At 38.7% G+C, this 17,890-nt stretch overlaps 2 protein-coding genes across 3 annotated transcripts; both read right to left on the bottom strand.

Moving 5' to 3' along the window:
- Nucleotides 1-1,509: 1,509 nt before the first annotated feature.
- b3gat3 (beta-1,3-glucuronyltransferase 3 (glucuronosyltransferase I)) lies at nt 1,510-8,464 on the bottom strand. The gene is made up of 6 exons (XM_066680935.1): nt 8,322-8,464; nt 7,904-8,018; nt 6,803-6,971; nt 6,365-6,716; nt 4,854-5,144; nt 1,510-4,531 (listed from the first exon to the last, which is right to left on the bottom strand). The coding sequence occupies exons 2-6, from the start codon at nt 7,983-7,985 to the stop codon at nt 4,433-4,435; spliced, it is 993 nt and encodes a 330-aa protein (XP_066537032.1). The 5' UTR covers nt 7,986-8,018; nt 8,322-8,464; the 3' UTR covers nt 1,510-4,432.
- Nucleotides 8,465-9,326: 862 nt separating this feature from the next.
- Nucleotides 9,327-17,836, bottom strand: naa40 (N-alpha-acetyltransferase 40, NatD catalytic subunit). Of its 2 annotated transcripts, none has more exons than XM_066680637.1 (8): nt 17,697-17,836; nt 15,991-16,086; nt 15,835-15,887; nt 15,636-15,731; nt 14,966-15,124; nt 13,448-13,531; nt 13,198-13,275; nt 9,327-11,053 (listed from the first exon to the last, which is right to left on the bottom strand). In XM_066680637.1, the coding sequence occupies exons 1-8, from the start codon at nt 17,700-17,702 to the stop codon at nt 10,909-10,911; spliced, it is 717 nt and encodes a 238-aa protein (XP_066536734.1). In that variant the 5' UTR covers nt 17,703-17,836; the 3' UTR covers nt 9,327-10,908. The 2 variants fall into 2 exon arrangements, with proteins under 2 accessions (XP_066536734.1, XP_066536735.1); XM_066680638.1 differs by lacking the exon at nt 17,697-17,836 and adding an exon at nt 17,436-17,563.
- Nucleotides 17,837-17,890: the final 54 nt, after the last annotated feature.

Genomic DNA, 17,890 nt, shown 5'->3' with positions numbered 1-17,890 from the left:
ACATGCCATACTGTTTTGTGAGGGACCATGTTGCACCATCAAAGGTTTCCACCACAAAAGCCTTTTAATTCCACCAGCGCTAATGATATCTTAAGACCCAAAACAATAGACAATTACTGGAGTGCAAATAACACACACAGAACACAGTGTTTCATGCTTTGTATAATGTTTTCTTCTTAGGCAGCTAGTGTCAGTCAAGTTGATAATCATTTTGATGGGATTTCTGGTCTAGTGCATAAACTGGAAACATATGCAGACTGTGAATATTGCTAAAGTGATTACATTCTGTTCTGAGCCTTTAGAAATTTGAGAAATGGAGTGGCAAGTGGAAACAAAAAAGGTGCTTTGCCCCGGAAATGGTAGGAGTGCCTTATAACAATCAAAGAGGGTATGTCAGTCAGTGATGCACTGTGTGAGTAATCTTGCCTACAAGAGGTTTTCAGCAGTTTCTGAGTGATCATACACTCCTCAGTTTTTACAAGCCAAGATCATCATCCGTAGCAGTGTTAGCTACAGAAGCAGCTGTTTTGCAGCTGTGCATGCCAGTACGTGTGCTGATGTGTTTGTGTGAGAGAGCAGTACAAATGTAGGCTGGGATGTGGTTATGACTCATGATTAAGTTGGGTGTGTGTTGCCTGTTTTCCCCATTTCCTTTGGTCACCTTGGCCATAACTCACTTAGTGACACCACTAGCAATCCAGCATGAGTGAGCTCTGCCATATCAATCTATGATGAGTTTATATAATGAATGAATGTCAGTCTAACTAATCCCACCGGTACAAACACCTGTTAACAAACAGGACAAAACAAAATGCAGTTAGTTGAAACATAACACCTTGACCTCTTACCTAGAACCTTTATGGCCTGAGCACACACAAGAGCTAATAGCACTCTTTGTGGAAAGAGTGTGTGTCTGAGTCTGGTCCAGTGTCCAGAATACTCTACTAACACTGGTGAGTGCACATACTGTTAGGTGGAATGTGTCCGGTGTCGTGTCGTGTGCACAAGAAGAAACTGAATATATGTTGATGATCACTGTTTTCAGAAGGAAATTTAATAATAATAATGTCATGCCACGATCCTTCTGAATAAGCACCACTTTCTCCCTATATTTTACAAATTCATTTAAAAGCAAGTATCTCTTTATTTAAATGTAATTATGTTAATTGTATTATCTTCAGCTTTTAAACGGAATAACCCTAAAAATATTTGACTTCAAACAGAAAGGTACAGAAAAATCAAGATTTATCAGCATAATTAATTTTTTTTCCAAACATTTTAAAACCACTGCTGATCTCTCTCAAATGTTAGACTGAGGACATGTTACTCATTAGCCTACATTTCCCCTAAGGCTATAGAAACCACGAGCCTTAAAAGTGTATCTCAGAGCTTTTTAAATGTTGAACAGAATAAGTTTCACAAACAGCGCTCTCAAAAGAGGAGGGCAAAAACAAAAACAATAAATAAATAAACAAACAAACACCTGAGGCTTGTGTAAAATAGCTTTTAATCTAGGGCATTTTAAAAGAACTATAACTTTAAGCCAAGAACAGAATGTAACAACAGCAATATGAAATACAAAACAACTATAGAAAAGAATGAAGCAGGCACAGTGAATTGCTCACATACTGTAGAGTACTATGTAAATAAATACATATGAAACACCATTCGTACACACACATGGAAGTGTGAACATGTACAACCAATCATAATAACATAAAACATTCAATAGTTTTCCATTCAAGGATTTCCAGCAATACGAATATTCCAGCCCCAACAGGGAAAAAGTAACATTTATAAATAAAACAAGTGAACCAGGCCTTCCTCTAGTGTGTACTCCACTCAGGTACACACTGTACCGAAAAAGGAAATCAGATCTAGATCCAGATATTACTGCAATACTCTGGATCACTCACTAAAAATATAAATACAGCTTCATATTTGTAAACATTTACTGTTCTTCTGAGATATAAATAACAACACTATTTAGACAACTGAAATTAGATTTGTTACAATAATCACACAACACACATTTTACATCACATTTTTCATAGGTAACTACGTCGCTTTATTCATGCCCTCCACTAGAGAAAATATAAATTTAATATTGCATTACATCAGGTATCAGGTCTGAATGCATAGAAACCTTTGATATTATAATTAAGCTCTACTAGATTTAATCAGATTCTCAGTAGGATACAATTTTTTCCTCTTCATATTCAACACCCCCCCACCCCCAAATAAATCAGTGTTTAAGCCAGAGGAAACAATTATGAAACACCTCACATTCAGCAAGGACTTAGCATAATATAAGATCAGAGGTCATGTTGTGAAGTGTTTTAAAAGCATTTATTTTTTAGATGCAAAGCACCGTTACTGGTTGTAACCGACTCAGATACTCACAAACATACTTAATGCTGTTTAAGAATTGCACCACAACGGGGTGAAATATTTCCCTCCATCAAAGATAATTTGTGTCCTAATATTTTGTGTTGTTTCATAATAAAATGTACAATAAAGTTGACCGGGGTGTTGCTTATTGTAGCTATACAGGTTGTTGTAAATACAACAATACTGACACTTCTCATAACTGACTAAATAAATAAGTAGTGGATGAATTCCAATTAATTTGGAACATTGTGTAAAACATAAATAAAAACAGAATACAACGATTTGCAAACACTTTTCAACTTATGTTCAACTGAATACACTACAAAGACAAGATATTTAATGTTCAAAAGGCTAAACTTAATTGTTTTTGTTGCAAATATTCACTCGTTTTGAAATTGAGGACTGCAACACGTTCCAAAAGTGTTGGGATTGGGGCAACAAAAAAAGTGGGGAAAGTAGGGGAATGCTCAAAAAAAAAACACCTGTAAACACCTGTTTAGAACATTCCACAGGGGAACAGGTTACTGGAAACAGGTGAGTGTCATGGTTGGGTTTAAACAGAGCATCCACGAAGGGCTCAGTCGTTCACAAGCAACAGTTCATCCAACAGAACAATGTTTCTCAACGTACAATTACAAGGAATTTAGGGATTTCATCATCCACAGTCCATAATATCATCAAAAGATTCAGAGAATCTGGAGAAATCTCTGCAAGTAAGCGTCAAGGCCGATAACCAACATTGAATGCCCATGACCTTCAATCCCTCAGAAGGCACAGCATTAAAAACTGACATCATTCTGTAACAACCGTGACCCTGAAATGGACAAGCAGAAATGATAAGATGAGATGATTTTGTAACAGATATTACCACATGGACTCAGGAATACTTCAGAAAACATTGTCAGTGAACACAGTTGTTCACTTCATGCCCATGGCATGGGTAACTTGCACATCCGTGAAGACACCATTAATGCTGAAAGGTACATACAGTTTTTGGAGCAACATATGCTGCCATCCAAGCAACGTCTTTTTCCAGGATGTCCCTGCTTATTTCAGCAAGGCAATGCGAAGCCACATTGAAAATGTGTGGCGTATTATGAAGCGCAAAATACAACAGAGAGTCCAGACTGTTGAGCAACTGAAGTTGTACGTCAAGCAAGAATGGAAAAGAATTCCACCTACAATGTTTCAACAATTTGTGTCCTCAGTTCCCAAACACTGAGTGTTGTTAAAAGGAAAGGGGGATGTAACACAGTGGTGAACATGCCCCTGTCCCAACTTTTTTGGAACACATTGCAGGCCTCAAATTCAAAATGAGTGAATATTTGCAAAAAAACAATATAGTTTATTTGTTTGAACATTTAATATGTTTTCTTTGTAGTGTATTCAGTGGAATAAAGGTTGAAAAGGATTTGCAAATCATTGTACTCCGTTTTTGTTTTACACAACGTCCCAACTTCATTGGAACTGGTGTTGTACATATATCAGCTATAACATTATAACCACCTCCTTGTATCTACACACACGGTCCACTCTCTCAGGTCCACTGACCAGAGGAGAACTCTGTAGTTCTACATACTTTGCTTGCTCCCTTTCACCCAATTCTCCAATGTTCAGGACCCCCACAGAACAGAAATGATTTGGATGGTGGATTATTCTCAGAGCTAGTGACACTTAAGTTGTGTCTGATCCACTCGTATCAGTACAACACACAACCACCACGTCAGTGTCACTGCAGTGCTGAGAATGATCCACAACCCGAATGATGCCTGCTCTGTGGTCGAAAGGGGTCAAACAAAATATGCAGTGAAATGGACTACACTCTGTAATTGTAGAATTACAACGTGCTCCTTTATGATCACTGGAGCTGAGAGAATGGACAGTGTAGAAACAAGAAGGTGGTCATAATATTATTGTTAATTGATGTAAACTCATTGGAATTTTAACAATAAATTACTTAAATATGGCAAATAATTCATTTCTTATTTTATTCTTTCAAAACCTTAAGATTGGTATGTGTGTGTTCCTGGAGCAGATGGGCTCACACTTCCACATTAGGATCTGATCCTAACCCCTGCTTTATTAGAGCATCCTCTCTTTTCATCTTTGGCTTTTCAGTACGAGTGTGCCACACCATCACCTGAAACAGAAAAATAAAACCAATGGAGGAATTTAACAGGTTTACGGTTGCACACTTTTAAACATGGTGGAAATTCATTTTCCCACATTTACTAAGAAGTATACTTATACCTTTTTAATCAGTTCAAAACAAAAAGGGGTTAAACTAGTGCCTTGTCCCACTAAATTTTACTCAAGGCTTATGTTTTGGGAGTTGGTATTGAGCAGAAATGGGGACGGTGTGGACTAGTTGGAGGACCACATTGTTTTAAGGGATAGTAAAAGATGACCAGCACACCCAAACCTATTTAAATAAAACAACAACTTCACCAGTCAACACCCACCTTACTGCACATGTCTGCTTTAGGCTCCAATTCCTCCATAGTAACCATGTTTTGCAGAAAGCTGCTTTCTAGGAAACCAATCTGAGCATCACCATCAAATCGCGCTTCAGGGTTGGCCAATACCAGTTTTAGGGAGATGGCAAAGCCGGCCATGTCAATGGGGAAGGGCCGACTTGGACGCCAGCCAGTGTGGAACCGAACCACTTTCCCGTTCTCCACCACAGGCCGCTCGAACTTCATCCCTCCTACAAGACCCACGGGCCAAACAGACACCTTCTGAGTGTAACGCATCTGAGAAAAATATGGAATTAGAAATGAAAGTTACAAAAGGGACATACATAAAAGAATCATAGCCATGGTGCAGTCTAGTTTGAAACAGTATACTATCAATAAGGAGATACATGAAAATAAATAATTATGAAGAAACTGGTGAGAATACCTGAGTGTAAATGAATATAAACATAAACGCTTTTTTTTTTGTAAGAGTTAACACAAATTTTCTTATTCTTTCCTCACATGCACCTACTAGAATGAAAACCTAAAATAAATATACCTCATGATTCCACCATATTTAACACAACTAATGCATGATTATAGGTGGAATGAAAAATTCCAATAAGAAACACACTTATTTAAAGATATAATGTTATATTCAGAACTGAGATCAGAACTCAATTAACATAATAGGCCTTTTCATTTCGTTTTAAAAACCTACCACGCTATATATTAGTTCAAGGTGGTGTCAGGGGGCCCAGCTTTTATCAGACATCTCATTGGCCCAATCAGCTATAACGGAATAGATGTTAAGTTACCAGAAACCAGACACTGTATGCCCCTTATTCTCATGTTAACACAGTTCCCTGGTGTGTTAATATATAAAATATGTGTCACATGATTTAGCCACAAAACTTCAAGGATCAAACACTACAACCCTGTTCAGAATGACCACCGCCTGTTCCTTTAAATGATAATTAGACCCACACAGCTCATACATAAGCATAAAGTTTGGAGAAGCAAACACAGGCAAGCTAGTTTTTGCCATTGTCATTGTGATGTGGTATATAATTCTGAGCATGCACTTGATGTAGGAAGTGGAGCTGAATCATAATGAATAGTTTTATCTCAAGTTTTTCTGAAAAACTGACTGGGTTATCTTGTTTTACACTTTGTGGGATTACAAGTGCTTTGCATACACTAATGTATGTGCACAATTACTAAAGATGTGTGTTTACCCAGAAATCTAAACACTTTTTATTGATCTACAATATACACTGTACAGAATTCACATGAATTAGCCAGCAAATGCAATGTATATATTTTTTCCTGTACGTTGCTTTAAACAAATACCACAGCTCCGTTTTAAAATGGGGATATGTAGAAGATTTTAGAACGTATTTAGAAAGTCAAAATGGCCACCAGGAACCAGGGAGCCCACATTTAGGCGTAAAATTGTATGTAGGCTTTAAATCTGTGATGTAGTAAAATAAGGATAGAAACAGTATTTGACTGACCTCCTCAAAGAGCTGCAGGCTGTATGTGTTATCATCATCAGCAAAATACACAACAGCATTGTCTATGGTCTGCCCCTTTCCTCCAGCTGCAGCGGCCATTTCCCTGAGCCAGCGTAAGCCCTCATTTCTCTGCTCAGCTCCCCGAGGCTTCAGCCAGCTGGGGTCACCCTCCTGGAGTTTTCTATCTTTAGGAGTGAGCATGTGAAGGTGGGTAAAAGTCAGACCAGAGGCAGTCAGAAGATCCCTGACTAAAGGCGTCTGGTGTGGGGCATCCTCCACCAGGATCCAGTGGAGCTGAGGAACATGCAACAATGTCTGGGACAAACGAGTGAGCTCAGCCTTCTGCACCAATCTGAAACCGGACACCGAAAATTAAAAGTAGTTAATGGGAAAATTCTTTTTTCAGAACATTGTTTTTTAAAATATCAATCTTCATACCTTGCATAGGTAGGTGTTATTACATATATAGTAGGCAAATTAGCTTTTCTGGAGGCTTTTGTTGGTTCTGACTTTCTAGTTTGTTCTTGTAACTTATGTAGCTCGCCCCTCAATTGAGAGATGAGTCTGTCTTTGGGAAAGTCATGTTCTCTACAGTCACAGCGCTGACCTAAAAGTGGGGGAGGGGAAACAAAAAAACCCACGAATGATTTTAATGGAACAAACATATTATAATATATACAACAACATGATGTTAAGGATATTAATAACATGTTTTGTCCATTTTTGCTGCAGTAGCAACCTACAAATCTGGGAAGACTTTACACTAATGCCCAAACATCGCTGTGATATTTTTCAATTCTTACTGCATTATTTTTCTTGCTCAACCACACACAATTCATCAAAAATAATTAATTTTAGGGGATTATACCAGAAGCATGGTGATTATATACAAGCCGTGTGTGTCCTTAAGTGATGCGTGTACCTTAAAATACCTGGACTAACTCCATATATGTTTTGGGATACTTTGGATGAGAGTTGTCCAACTGGGTTTCTTATGACCCACAGTTCTCACCCTTTCTGAGATGAACATAGTAATACTGGACAAAGTAAAACGCTCATCTGTGCAGAGCTGTGTGACTGGAGTGGACGCAGTTTGAAGCCACTGCTTTAGCTACTTACAGATTTGGGTGTGGGTGATATGAGAAAGAAACTGAATCCTGAAGATACTTTTCCTCAAGTTTAACAGGACGCACCAATTACATCACATTTAATAAGACGATTATTGAATATTCCATTTACTGCACTGAACAAAATCAAATAACTAACAGTGCTTACTTTTTAAAAGAAACATGCAGCTGAAACCTTCATTAAGAAGTGACAATATCCAAAGTATACCATGGAGTATATAGTGTTTTTATACCCACTCAAATTCTTTCTTGGATTTTGTTTACAGGTATTATGCCAAGTCATAGGCTAAACGTTTATTTCAAGTGAAAATCTCTAGTCCAACACTAGGCTTTACCTCAGTCTAGGAAACCAGCCCATAATTTTGACAGGACATTAAGAAATGAGCAGGGTAATAAAACCGCAGTGTCTTACCTAGCTGCATCAACGCATAGACGAGCCCCATCAGAGACACCATGAAGTACAACAGGAACACAGTCTTGAGCTTGAGCTTCATTGTCGAAGTAGAACTACTAATGGTTATTCAATGCTGAAAATAACAAGAAATAAACGTTTACTGGAATAATAAGAAATACCACTAGCACAAACCTGCGCGACCCGCCGGGTAATCCTTCTGCTCCGTTAGTGAACGCAGGAATTACATGAAGACATAATTACCAGCTTCAGTACGGCATAAAACATCGGTGTTTTAAACTCAAATCGGTTATGAATTCATCTAGACTTTATAACTTAAACAGAATAACGCCCAGCACTAGCCCCGACTCTGAAGACTGAATGAACTGAAGCTCGAGCTTATTGAAAAACTGGCGTTTACGGACAAATCCTAACGTACCGTTAACATTTACACCCTCAGACCAGTACAGACAGTTTAATAAGCTTCTTCGGTTCTTCTTCATTGTGTTTAACACCAACCACAAAAAAGCCCCTGTTCTGTCATCGAGGCTAAAGTCAGCTCCCACAGAACGCCAACATTTTCCGCCATGGAGCAACAGTCACTACATTCCCCTCAACGTCGACAGAAGCGTTTTAGTTCCGCCAGGGGCAGGTATAAAATATACAAAACACTGTTTTAAACCCTTCACTGCTGGACTGAGAATATTCCACCAATCAACGTTATACATCCAACAACATCCTGAAACCACTGATGAAGGAGGAACAAACAGTGTAGCAACAGATAAGCTACTGTCCCTGACTATACATTTGCAAGTTGGGCCAATCAATACCTGCCACCAATGTATGACCTGTTCTGTTGTATGGATTCTGTCTATTGAAGGATAGAGTGAGAACAGCCACTGAGAATAGTCAACTGGATTTTTTAAGGTTACAGGCAACTAAGTAATTATCATGGTTTTTTTATATATATAGTATAAAGAACACTGCTTTTTCACTGTCCATTTTTATGGAACATGGTCATTATATTCCAGGAATATCACAGACAAATTGATCCTGGACCACTAAAATTTTCACATTTCACTTGAAGCCCAGATAACCAAACTGAAGCTCCCTTACTTTGGACACATAAGAACCAATTCTTTGGAAAGGACAGTTATGTTTGGAGCAGTTGAAGGTAAAGGAAGAGGACCTCCAGCAAAAAGATGGAGGGATACGATCAAAGAAATAATGAACTGAACAATTAAGAAGCCTAGACCAAAACAGAGAACAGGATGTTCTGGAGAAACACTATCCATATGGTTACTAAGAGTCAGTTGTATGAACTGTAGGGTTTGGAGACTGAATGATATGTTTATAGTGTTGCAGTAACTTTAACATATTGCTGTTCACACGGAAATATGTTTAAATGTATTTCATCTGCAATGAAAATGAACCAGTTCTGCGTCAAACAAGTTTTCTTTATTTGCTGCATACAAATAAAACACTGAAGCTGAAATGACTTCCCTTCCTCATCAACAACAAAGCACAAGACAGGAATACTCATTTCTCAAACATCTGATAACTTTAGGTTTTTCTATGTCATTCCCAAAATGACTTCTGTGAAGGCAAATAAAATGAACAAAGCAAATAGATTATATACAGTTCAGAAAAAAAACATGGATATACAGAAATGACCTGATAAAAGAATGCTATTATGCATAAAAGGAAAAAGTACTTTTCTACACTGAGTCCATTTAAACAAACATCAACCCCTTCATTAGATAAGAGAACATCAACATCATCCTTTAACACCAATCCCCAATATATAGCCATTATAAAACATTTGTTATAGGTTTGAATTAGTTGAATGACCTGAGACAGACTAGTTTGTGATTATAAAGAATACAAAGTCACTGTATTCAGTTTCTTGAAGTAATACAACATTTAGGCAAGCTCCTTGCATTTTGTTAAAATGTACGAGTACCCTGAAAGAGGAGTAGAGAGAAAAAAAAATGACAGTAACAACCAGTATGACCTTCACTCACACTCACTAAAAAAATTATCAGCAGCCTGGGAGACACGGAATTATACTCTAAAAAGCATAAAGTGCCGCTCTGAGATTTGTTGAGATTATCAGTACAGGATGATCACATCTAAGAGAACAAATTCACCATGCTTGTTCCTGAGGTGAGAAGAATTCAAAACATAGCTGTCACACAATGGTTATTACTGTCATTACTATTGTTAAAAACCTAACCAAACTGAAGCTGGAATACAGTTCTTGTACCTCAAATTACAGGCAAATATTGGTTAAAAATAAGAACAAGGGCAAGGAGGACCTTCATAAATGCTAATATTTTGCGAAATCTGTTCCAAGGGACAGGTTCAGTCACTACTCCATAGACATAAATTCAATTTGCCCCATTTAAATATCTTAAGATTGACATAAGAGCACCATTTGTATCAAGGATCAAAAAATACACCAAATTTTATACATTATAGAGGATAGAGCCTCTGCAGATCATTTTCAAACTCTTCAAATGCTGCAATTTTCACAATTATTCAAAGAAAAGGTATATAAATCATAGCCAACACAGAGGTAGAAATGCAATGAAATTTAATATCCTCTAGACATCACTGATAGGATGAATTCCATGATAGAACAGATTTAAACTTTATATAAATTAATTTGTACAAGCGTTGTGATCCAAACTAATAAAAAATAAATGCAATGGGCTGCTCATCCCCCATCTAACATTTATTTTACCCATTTCTTTGACGACCATAACCGAAAAATCTTAAGATTTCAAATGAAGTAGTATACGGTAACATAAAAATAAACTTTCCTAATGTTTGTGTGCTGGTAACTAACAAACATTATAGATATTCTTTCCAGCTCTTGTACTGCAACCTGCTTCCTGCGCAGAGTGTGACTGAACTAGGCTTAAGGGCATTTATATGGAAGTAACCTGGGGCAAAAGTGTGATTGCTGATGGAAGTGTAGGATGAGGAGTGTTTTAGTAACAAAGAAGGCAGGGGGTCTGCACCTAATGGCAGCAGCCTCCACAGTGGCTGCCACCATGTGCATGACCTGAAGCCTCGCCGTATTTTGTACGTCGACTCAGAATTTCATAGGAACAGTCATCTCCACAGCAACCAGACATACTGGGTGAAGTGTCATCAATCTCAAATCTGCAACAGAGAGGGCAATGATTAGATTATTAATAAACAAGTAACGATCAATCACTGGCAGGACATTGGGAACACATTTCCTTCGCCTACGTTAATTGGAGTTGGGGGGTTTTTATGTTGATGAACCTCGTGGGTCGACTATGGGTTTCCAGGAGCAGAGTAGGTCTGTTTTGACTGTAGCTATAGTCTCTTATAGAGGGATAAATGCCTGTGAATTTGTACATGCTTTGCAAGAGCTCCTTCAAATGCATTTGTGTTGTATGAAGCAAGGTAACAGAGGTGCATAACAAGAACAGGACACAGAAAAAGCACTGTGATTGCTTCATTTTGGCTTGCATGTCATCATGCTAACTGCAGTGTGTCAAGTGTAACATAACCTAACATTCCTGGAATGATGCTTGTAAGATTGAGGGCTTAAAAATTCCTGTATTAAATGTTCCTGTGTCCAATGAGCCCATATCTCCACAGTCTGGGACTAAACTCTATCCTCCAAGACGAAAACGCCCACACAGAGCGGGGTTTATCAGAGACTACCTCCAGAATTTGAGAGTGGAGAGGATGGAATGGCCTGCCAGTGTCCTGACCTCAACCCCATTGAACACTTGCGGGACCAGCTTGGGCGTGCTGTTCATGGCCGAGTAACCAACACAACCACGGGTGACTTGCGATAAATGCTGGCTGAAGAATGGGATGCCATTCCACAGCAGTGTGTGACCAGCAAACTTCAGTCATTTAGTCCACCATTTACATTTATGCATTTGGCAGACGCTTTTATCCAAAGCGACTTACAAAAGAGGATCTAACATTCAAACTACAGCACAATTTATACAAATTACCTTACATTGAGTGCAATATGCCAGGAAGTAATAAGTGCATTAAAGACTTTCAGTGCAAGAGGTACTCTCGGAAGAGCTGGGTCTTCAAGGATTTCTTGAATGCGGAGAGGGTTTCTGTTGCTCTGATAGTGCTTGGAAGCTCGTTCCACTAGTGTGGTACCAAAGATGAGAATAGCCTCGACTGACCTGTACGGGGGGTTGGTCGTGTTAGTTGATGCTCCTTTGAGGAACGGAGAGGGCGGGCGTTAACATATGGTTTTAAGAGTCAATTGAGGTAGATGGGAGCAGAGCCAGTGAATATTCTGAAGGCCACCAAGTCCACCAAACGAGTCAATAAGCTGTTTGGCATTGGCAGAGAGGATCTGGCAAATCTTTGGATATGCAGCTGCTCATTTCCTTCACACTGCTGTTTTCTGTTCCATCTTCTCCTCATATGGGTCTTTGACACATTTTTTTCTATATGTCCTGGTATTTTTGCCAGACTGCCTACCGGGCAAGCCAAGAAGAAATATATTCTCTTACAGACTGACTGACTCCTTCACATACCGCTTTTCCACCGTTCCAGTTTGTGAACTATATCTGGAACCATTCGGCACGTTTCCACCAATATAAACTGGTTCATGAACCAGAAAAATGTTCCTAACTGGAACCAAAGAAGAGTAGGTTCTTCAGCACGAACTATAACAGTAAGTAAGACAGGAACACACATTTGTGTGTGTTTCTGGAGCTGTGTTTGGCACTACACCATGCACGTTTGCCAGAGCCACGGCTCGGCGTTACTTAGGTACGTTTCTCTGCTGTTCACAAGCTCAGCAGGACAGCTCGCAACATTTTGCCAAAACTAGGCTTGGCTAGTTTTCTTTTTTCTTGTCTTGTTTATTTATACATGAACACATGTATTCTTCAGTAATCCATGACTGCTCCCGTCTTCTCAAAATACTAAGTTGCTTATACTGATACACCTATTTTAACATGTATAAACCTCTTGTTGAAAAACAAATTACACCAGAAGTCAATACCACATTTCTATTCTGGGCATTTTGTTTACTCTCATGCACTTTAATGATGCAGTGACTCAAGGTGCCAAGAAACTGTGTATTTAATTGTGCTAATGTAAAATTTGTATTTGTTTTTACCCTGAAACAGGAACAAAAGTGTTGTTTTTCACAATATGGGTCCATCAACCCTTGATATAAACATCTTTTAATTAACAGTTATGCTGGGGGCACTTTGAAGTACAGGGCATTGTTAGCACAAGAAGAAAATGGACGAAAACAGAGGCAATTGGCAACAAGAGAGATTACTTACTGCAGTGCCTCCCGAAAGAACTGGTAAGCCCCATGGTTATGTTTAAATACTGTCAGCATGACCTTCTTCATCTGTGTACTGAAAGGAGAAACAGAACACTGTAGCTCAATAGATAAACATTGTGTGGAAATAATTTTTGCATGATTATGTATAAACAATTAAATTGCACAAAACATCTTTATTATATAGTTTCTTTGGAAGCATACTGTCTATCTTTCAACAATGTTTGACACATATGATGCCTTGGTACCTGTTGGCGATAAGCTGTAGGATTTGGATGAGAAACTTCCCTAAACCTTTCCGTCTGACCTTGCTCTCCAACTGGACTTCATAGCTGATTTTGAAAGTGAATTGCACACCATTAGCAAAATCTTCATTCAGAGAAATGGATAAATACAGTCATCATCCACAAAACTAAAACCACAGTCCGCTGACATGAATAAGCTTGTCTTGTTACAATGGCACCTGTCAAGGTTTGGGATGTATTAGGCAGCAAGAAAAGAGTCACTAGGCAAGCCTAGTTTTGCCAGACCACCACTAGCCATAGTCACAGAGGTGTTTCTGGCATTTCCAAAACAGGAACACCCTAAATACATACTCGTCATTGGAAGATCTGGAGATGCTTTGATGCTTCATATTCACGCCAAACACAACCCCAGAAACACACAAATGGAGCATGTTCTTGTCTTCATTCATTCATTCATTGTCTGTAATTGCTTATCCAGGTCAGGGTCGCGGTGGGTCCAGAGCCTACCTATAATCATTGGGCGCAAGGAGGGAATACACCCTGGAGGGGGCTATTTATATATATGAAACTTTGCAAATTATCCTGTCCAGCTCCACTGGTCAATGATGCTGTATTTGAGGCTCTGAGCTCTTGAGTTACTGAACCTCGATACGTCCACAGAAGGAGCCATGGTTCACGCTGAAGAACCTACTCTTATGTGGTTCCAGCTGGAAAGTAATTTTTTCTGTTTTGCGAACCAGCTTATGTTGGAGGAAACACGACGTATGGTTCCAAATTTAGTTCACAAACTGGAACAGTTCCTGTTCCTCATTGGTGGAAAAGCACTATGAAATATGGCTTAACTAACAGCAGAAGGTGAAATAACTTTCTTACTCGCGCATGTGCGTTTCAACATTAGGAGTCAGTCAATAAGAGGAAATGCCTATTCAAGGATGGCCTGATAGTCAGTCCAGCAAAAAAAAATAAATAATAATAATTAAATAAAAAAGCTTAAGGATTTGAGCAACTTGGCTCACAGAAGGGTCAGTAGACCAAAGGCTAGCCTGTTTGGTCCAACCGCACAGAAACGTTACCATAGCACATATTGCTAAAAATTTTAAATGTTTTAGAATATGCATCACACTTTGTGCTATAGTAGCTTTATGTGGGAATGGACCAGACAGATTAGTGTTTCCTCCCCTCACACCTCAGTGAACCTAGGGCAGCCATGAACATGTCCTTTCTTGTACTACCTTAGGTAGGTATTAACCACTGCATATAGGGAACACCTACAATATCTGCAGTTTTGGGATGATCTGACCAAAACCATAACTTGGACCTCGTCAAAGTCACTTTGATCAATATCCTTACCCATTTTTCCTGACTTCAGCTGCCTAATATAGCCCACCGCTTGAAAGGATTTAATAAGTTGGTCAAGGTTTTTATTTTCACCTATCACTGGTTTTAGGATTGTGGATGTTCCGTATGTGTATTTATTTATGACCATATTAGATGAAGAGGGGGAAAAAATGTCAGCCATACCAGTATAACACTTCATCACCACATTCAACATCGAATCGAAAATGAGAGAAAGCTACAGGAGTAGATTCAGCATCACGAGCCAGTAGATACCACGCCCTCTCGTCTTGCATCTCCTCCCTCTTCTCACGCTCCTTCCAGCCCCACTCACTTTGTTCATATCTGTATATGTAATGAGTGACACTTGCATTAAAACACTGGAACCCATTTGCAGACAGACAAAGAGATGCCAATGCAAGTCAGGAATTCTAAAGTGTTATAGAGAGCAAAGGCTTACAAAAGACGTCAAATTAACTTATTAGGTCATATATCATACAAAGAATATAACGGTTGCGCGGCTCGGGACCGAGGAGGATAGGTGTTAGGATAGGATGAGTGCTTACAGTATGTTATTTACGTACAGTATGAACGTATGTTCCGACTTACACCGAAAAATCGGTTTACGAGTCGACGTAGGAATGGATCAATGCCGTTTTCACATTATACTAAATTCTTGAAATTATGTTTGTTTATGACCATTTCTAATAGAATGTATTCCTGATCTGTACATGAGCATCTACAAAACATGAAGGTCTAAACAGAGAAGCTGTAATATGTTGTTAGTAAGTATTGGAGTTGGTATGCAAGACTCACTATTGGTAGAAAAACAGACCTCTGTGTGCCTGATACCTACAGCGTCTGCATGTTGGCTCTGGTCAGCTCATAAGCCCACTCCACAGTGATTGGGGAGAGTGTGGACACACGCTTACACTCTATGTCCAGATTTAACCTGTCACAGAACAACAGAAAACAACGTTTTCAGTGAGCACTACGACTTAAAGAATATGAATACACATCTCACAAAAACGACAAATCCTAGACTGATAACATACCCATTTCTGTCATACTTTTTGAATACTGGAAAAGCAGACAAAGGGTCATCAAGCTGCAGGGTTAGAAAATGTTCAGATGTAAAGTGTCAAGAAATGAAATGTCAAATACATTTGTAAATATTTTCAACTTCAATTATTTGAGGACAGATTCTGCACCTTATTGGCTGCATCCACTTTAGCGCACACAGCATCCATGGCCGCCCTTTCCTCAAGCCTTCGCTGCTTCTTCTCTTTCGCTCTGTTTGACTTTCTCTGTACATATACCAAATATATAGAATGATCATAATTAAGTGTCAATCTTGTTTAAGATCTAAACTGATTGGGGAAATGTTATACATTACACACAACTCTACAGTGGATGATTAATAGTTTTGAATACATTCCCAGCAGCTGAAACCCATGCTTATATTTAAATGTATATGCTCAAACAGTAAAATTCCAACCATGGATTATCATTTTAAAAGAATTTAAATTAAGAATATTTTATTTAATGAGGACATTCAAGTGTCTCAGAATACATTATTCTATTTCCCAATATTTATTTCGCAAAATGCTCACAACTGAATTAAAAAAAAACAGAATGATGAAACTGAAGTTGACTTTAAGCTGTTATAATTAGTTTCTCTGTGGCAGAAAGATAAGGGCCAGTTGGGTGGGAGGGCCATACACCATGTCAGCTTACACGTCAAGCTACTGCATTTGGCCATTCTACTTGCTGCTGCTATAATTATAAAAAAACGCAATCAAGTCCCTTCATACTCATGGTGATAATGCTTGCAGTTTTCTACAGAATCTCCTGTCCTCTGTTTGGGTTTTAGACTATGTAATGACTTATATATGATAAATGTTTTATCCCTATCCAGCTTGTTGCTAGTGTTCCCCTTTTTTTATTTAAAATGTTCCCAGCATAATATGTTTTGTAACAATGTGCCCACAATCAAAGTCTCAATTTTTTATTTTTTTGGGGTGTGTGTGTGGGGGGGGGGGGGGGGGGCGCAATATTTTTTGTTCTGCTGTAAAATACTCCTGTACATTACAATACTACTGAACAAATTACAGGAATTTACCATTTGAAAAAAAATAACTTTTTATAGTTTAATTCTACTTTCAATCCATGACGATTTGTAGCAAAGTTTTCTGGGCTCAAGGTTAACACAGTGTGCAGACATCAGATGATCAGAAGGAATACTGTAAAACCTGACAAATAAAACAACATACTGCTGGTCCTTTTAGAAATATTCTAGAAAACTCATTAAATTGTAGTATGTGTAGACATTTTTGTAGTGCTTTAGCTTGTTTTAGACGTAGACGACAGTTCTGAATGTTTATATGTTGGTCATATTTAGAAATTTTTATTTTAAGAGTTCAAAATTGTGCATTGTTTTAGGTCAGAAAGACAATTATTAGTTTTTTTTTTTTTTTTTCACAATTAACTGAGTAAAACGAGCTTACGGCCCTGGGGTGTCCTTTTTTAATCACGCAGTTTCAGTTCAACACTTAGTTTGACTCCTATACAGTTCACAAAAGGGAGAAGATTCCTAAAAGTACTTGGAGAAACGTAAGATTATTTCAACCTCGTGCATTCCGTGCAGCGTTTCTACCTCTCGTTCTCACTCCACAGTTCTCTCGTGTTCTCTCTCCCCACGTTTTTCACTCTCCACATCGATCTCCTCTTGATTTTTTCTCTCTCTCTCTCTCTCCACGCTACTCTCCTGTATCACTCCCTCCATTGCTACCCTCATGTCTCTCTCCCTCTCCCTCTCTCTCTCTCGGAGGGCTTCAACACTTCGTGTGACTCTTTGTTTAAACTACCGAGACCTAGAATCGAGCTAGCGAAAAAAAAAAGCGAAAAACAAACTCACCCCCATTTCTTCAGACTTTAAAACGACCGCCACGCAGAAAGCTGGGCTTTACACGGCCCCGACCCTAACGGACTGGTCCTGAGAGAAGGCAGTGTGTGTATTTGTGTGTATGTGTGTGTGAAGAGGAGAGGGGCTTTGATGCACTGGATGGTAAAATGCTAACGAGGCTAGCCTCCTCCTCCAGTGAGAATGTA

Source organism: Hoplias malabaricus, chromosome 9, assembly GCF_029633855.1.
Source record: "Hoplias malabaricus isolate fHopMal1 chromosome 9, fHopMal1.hap1, whole genome shotgun sequence".
Lineage (NCBI taxonomy): Eukaryota > Metazoa > Chordata > Actinopteri > Characiformes > Erythrinidae > Hoplias > Hoplias malabaricus.
The sequence above is the reverse complement of the archived record's forward strand: the minus strand, read 5'-3'. Positions and strand labels throughout refer to the sequence as shown.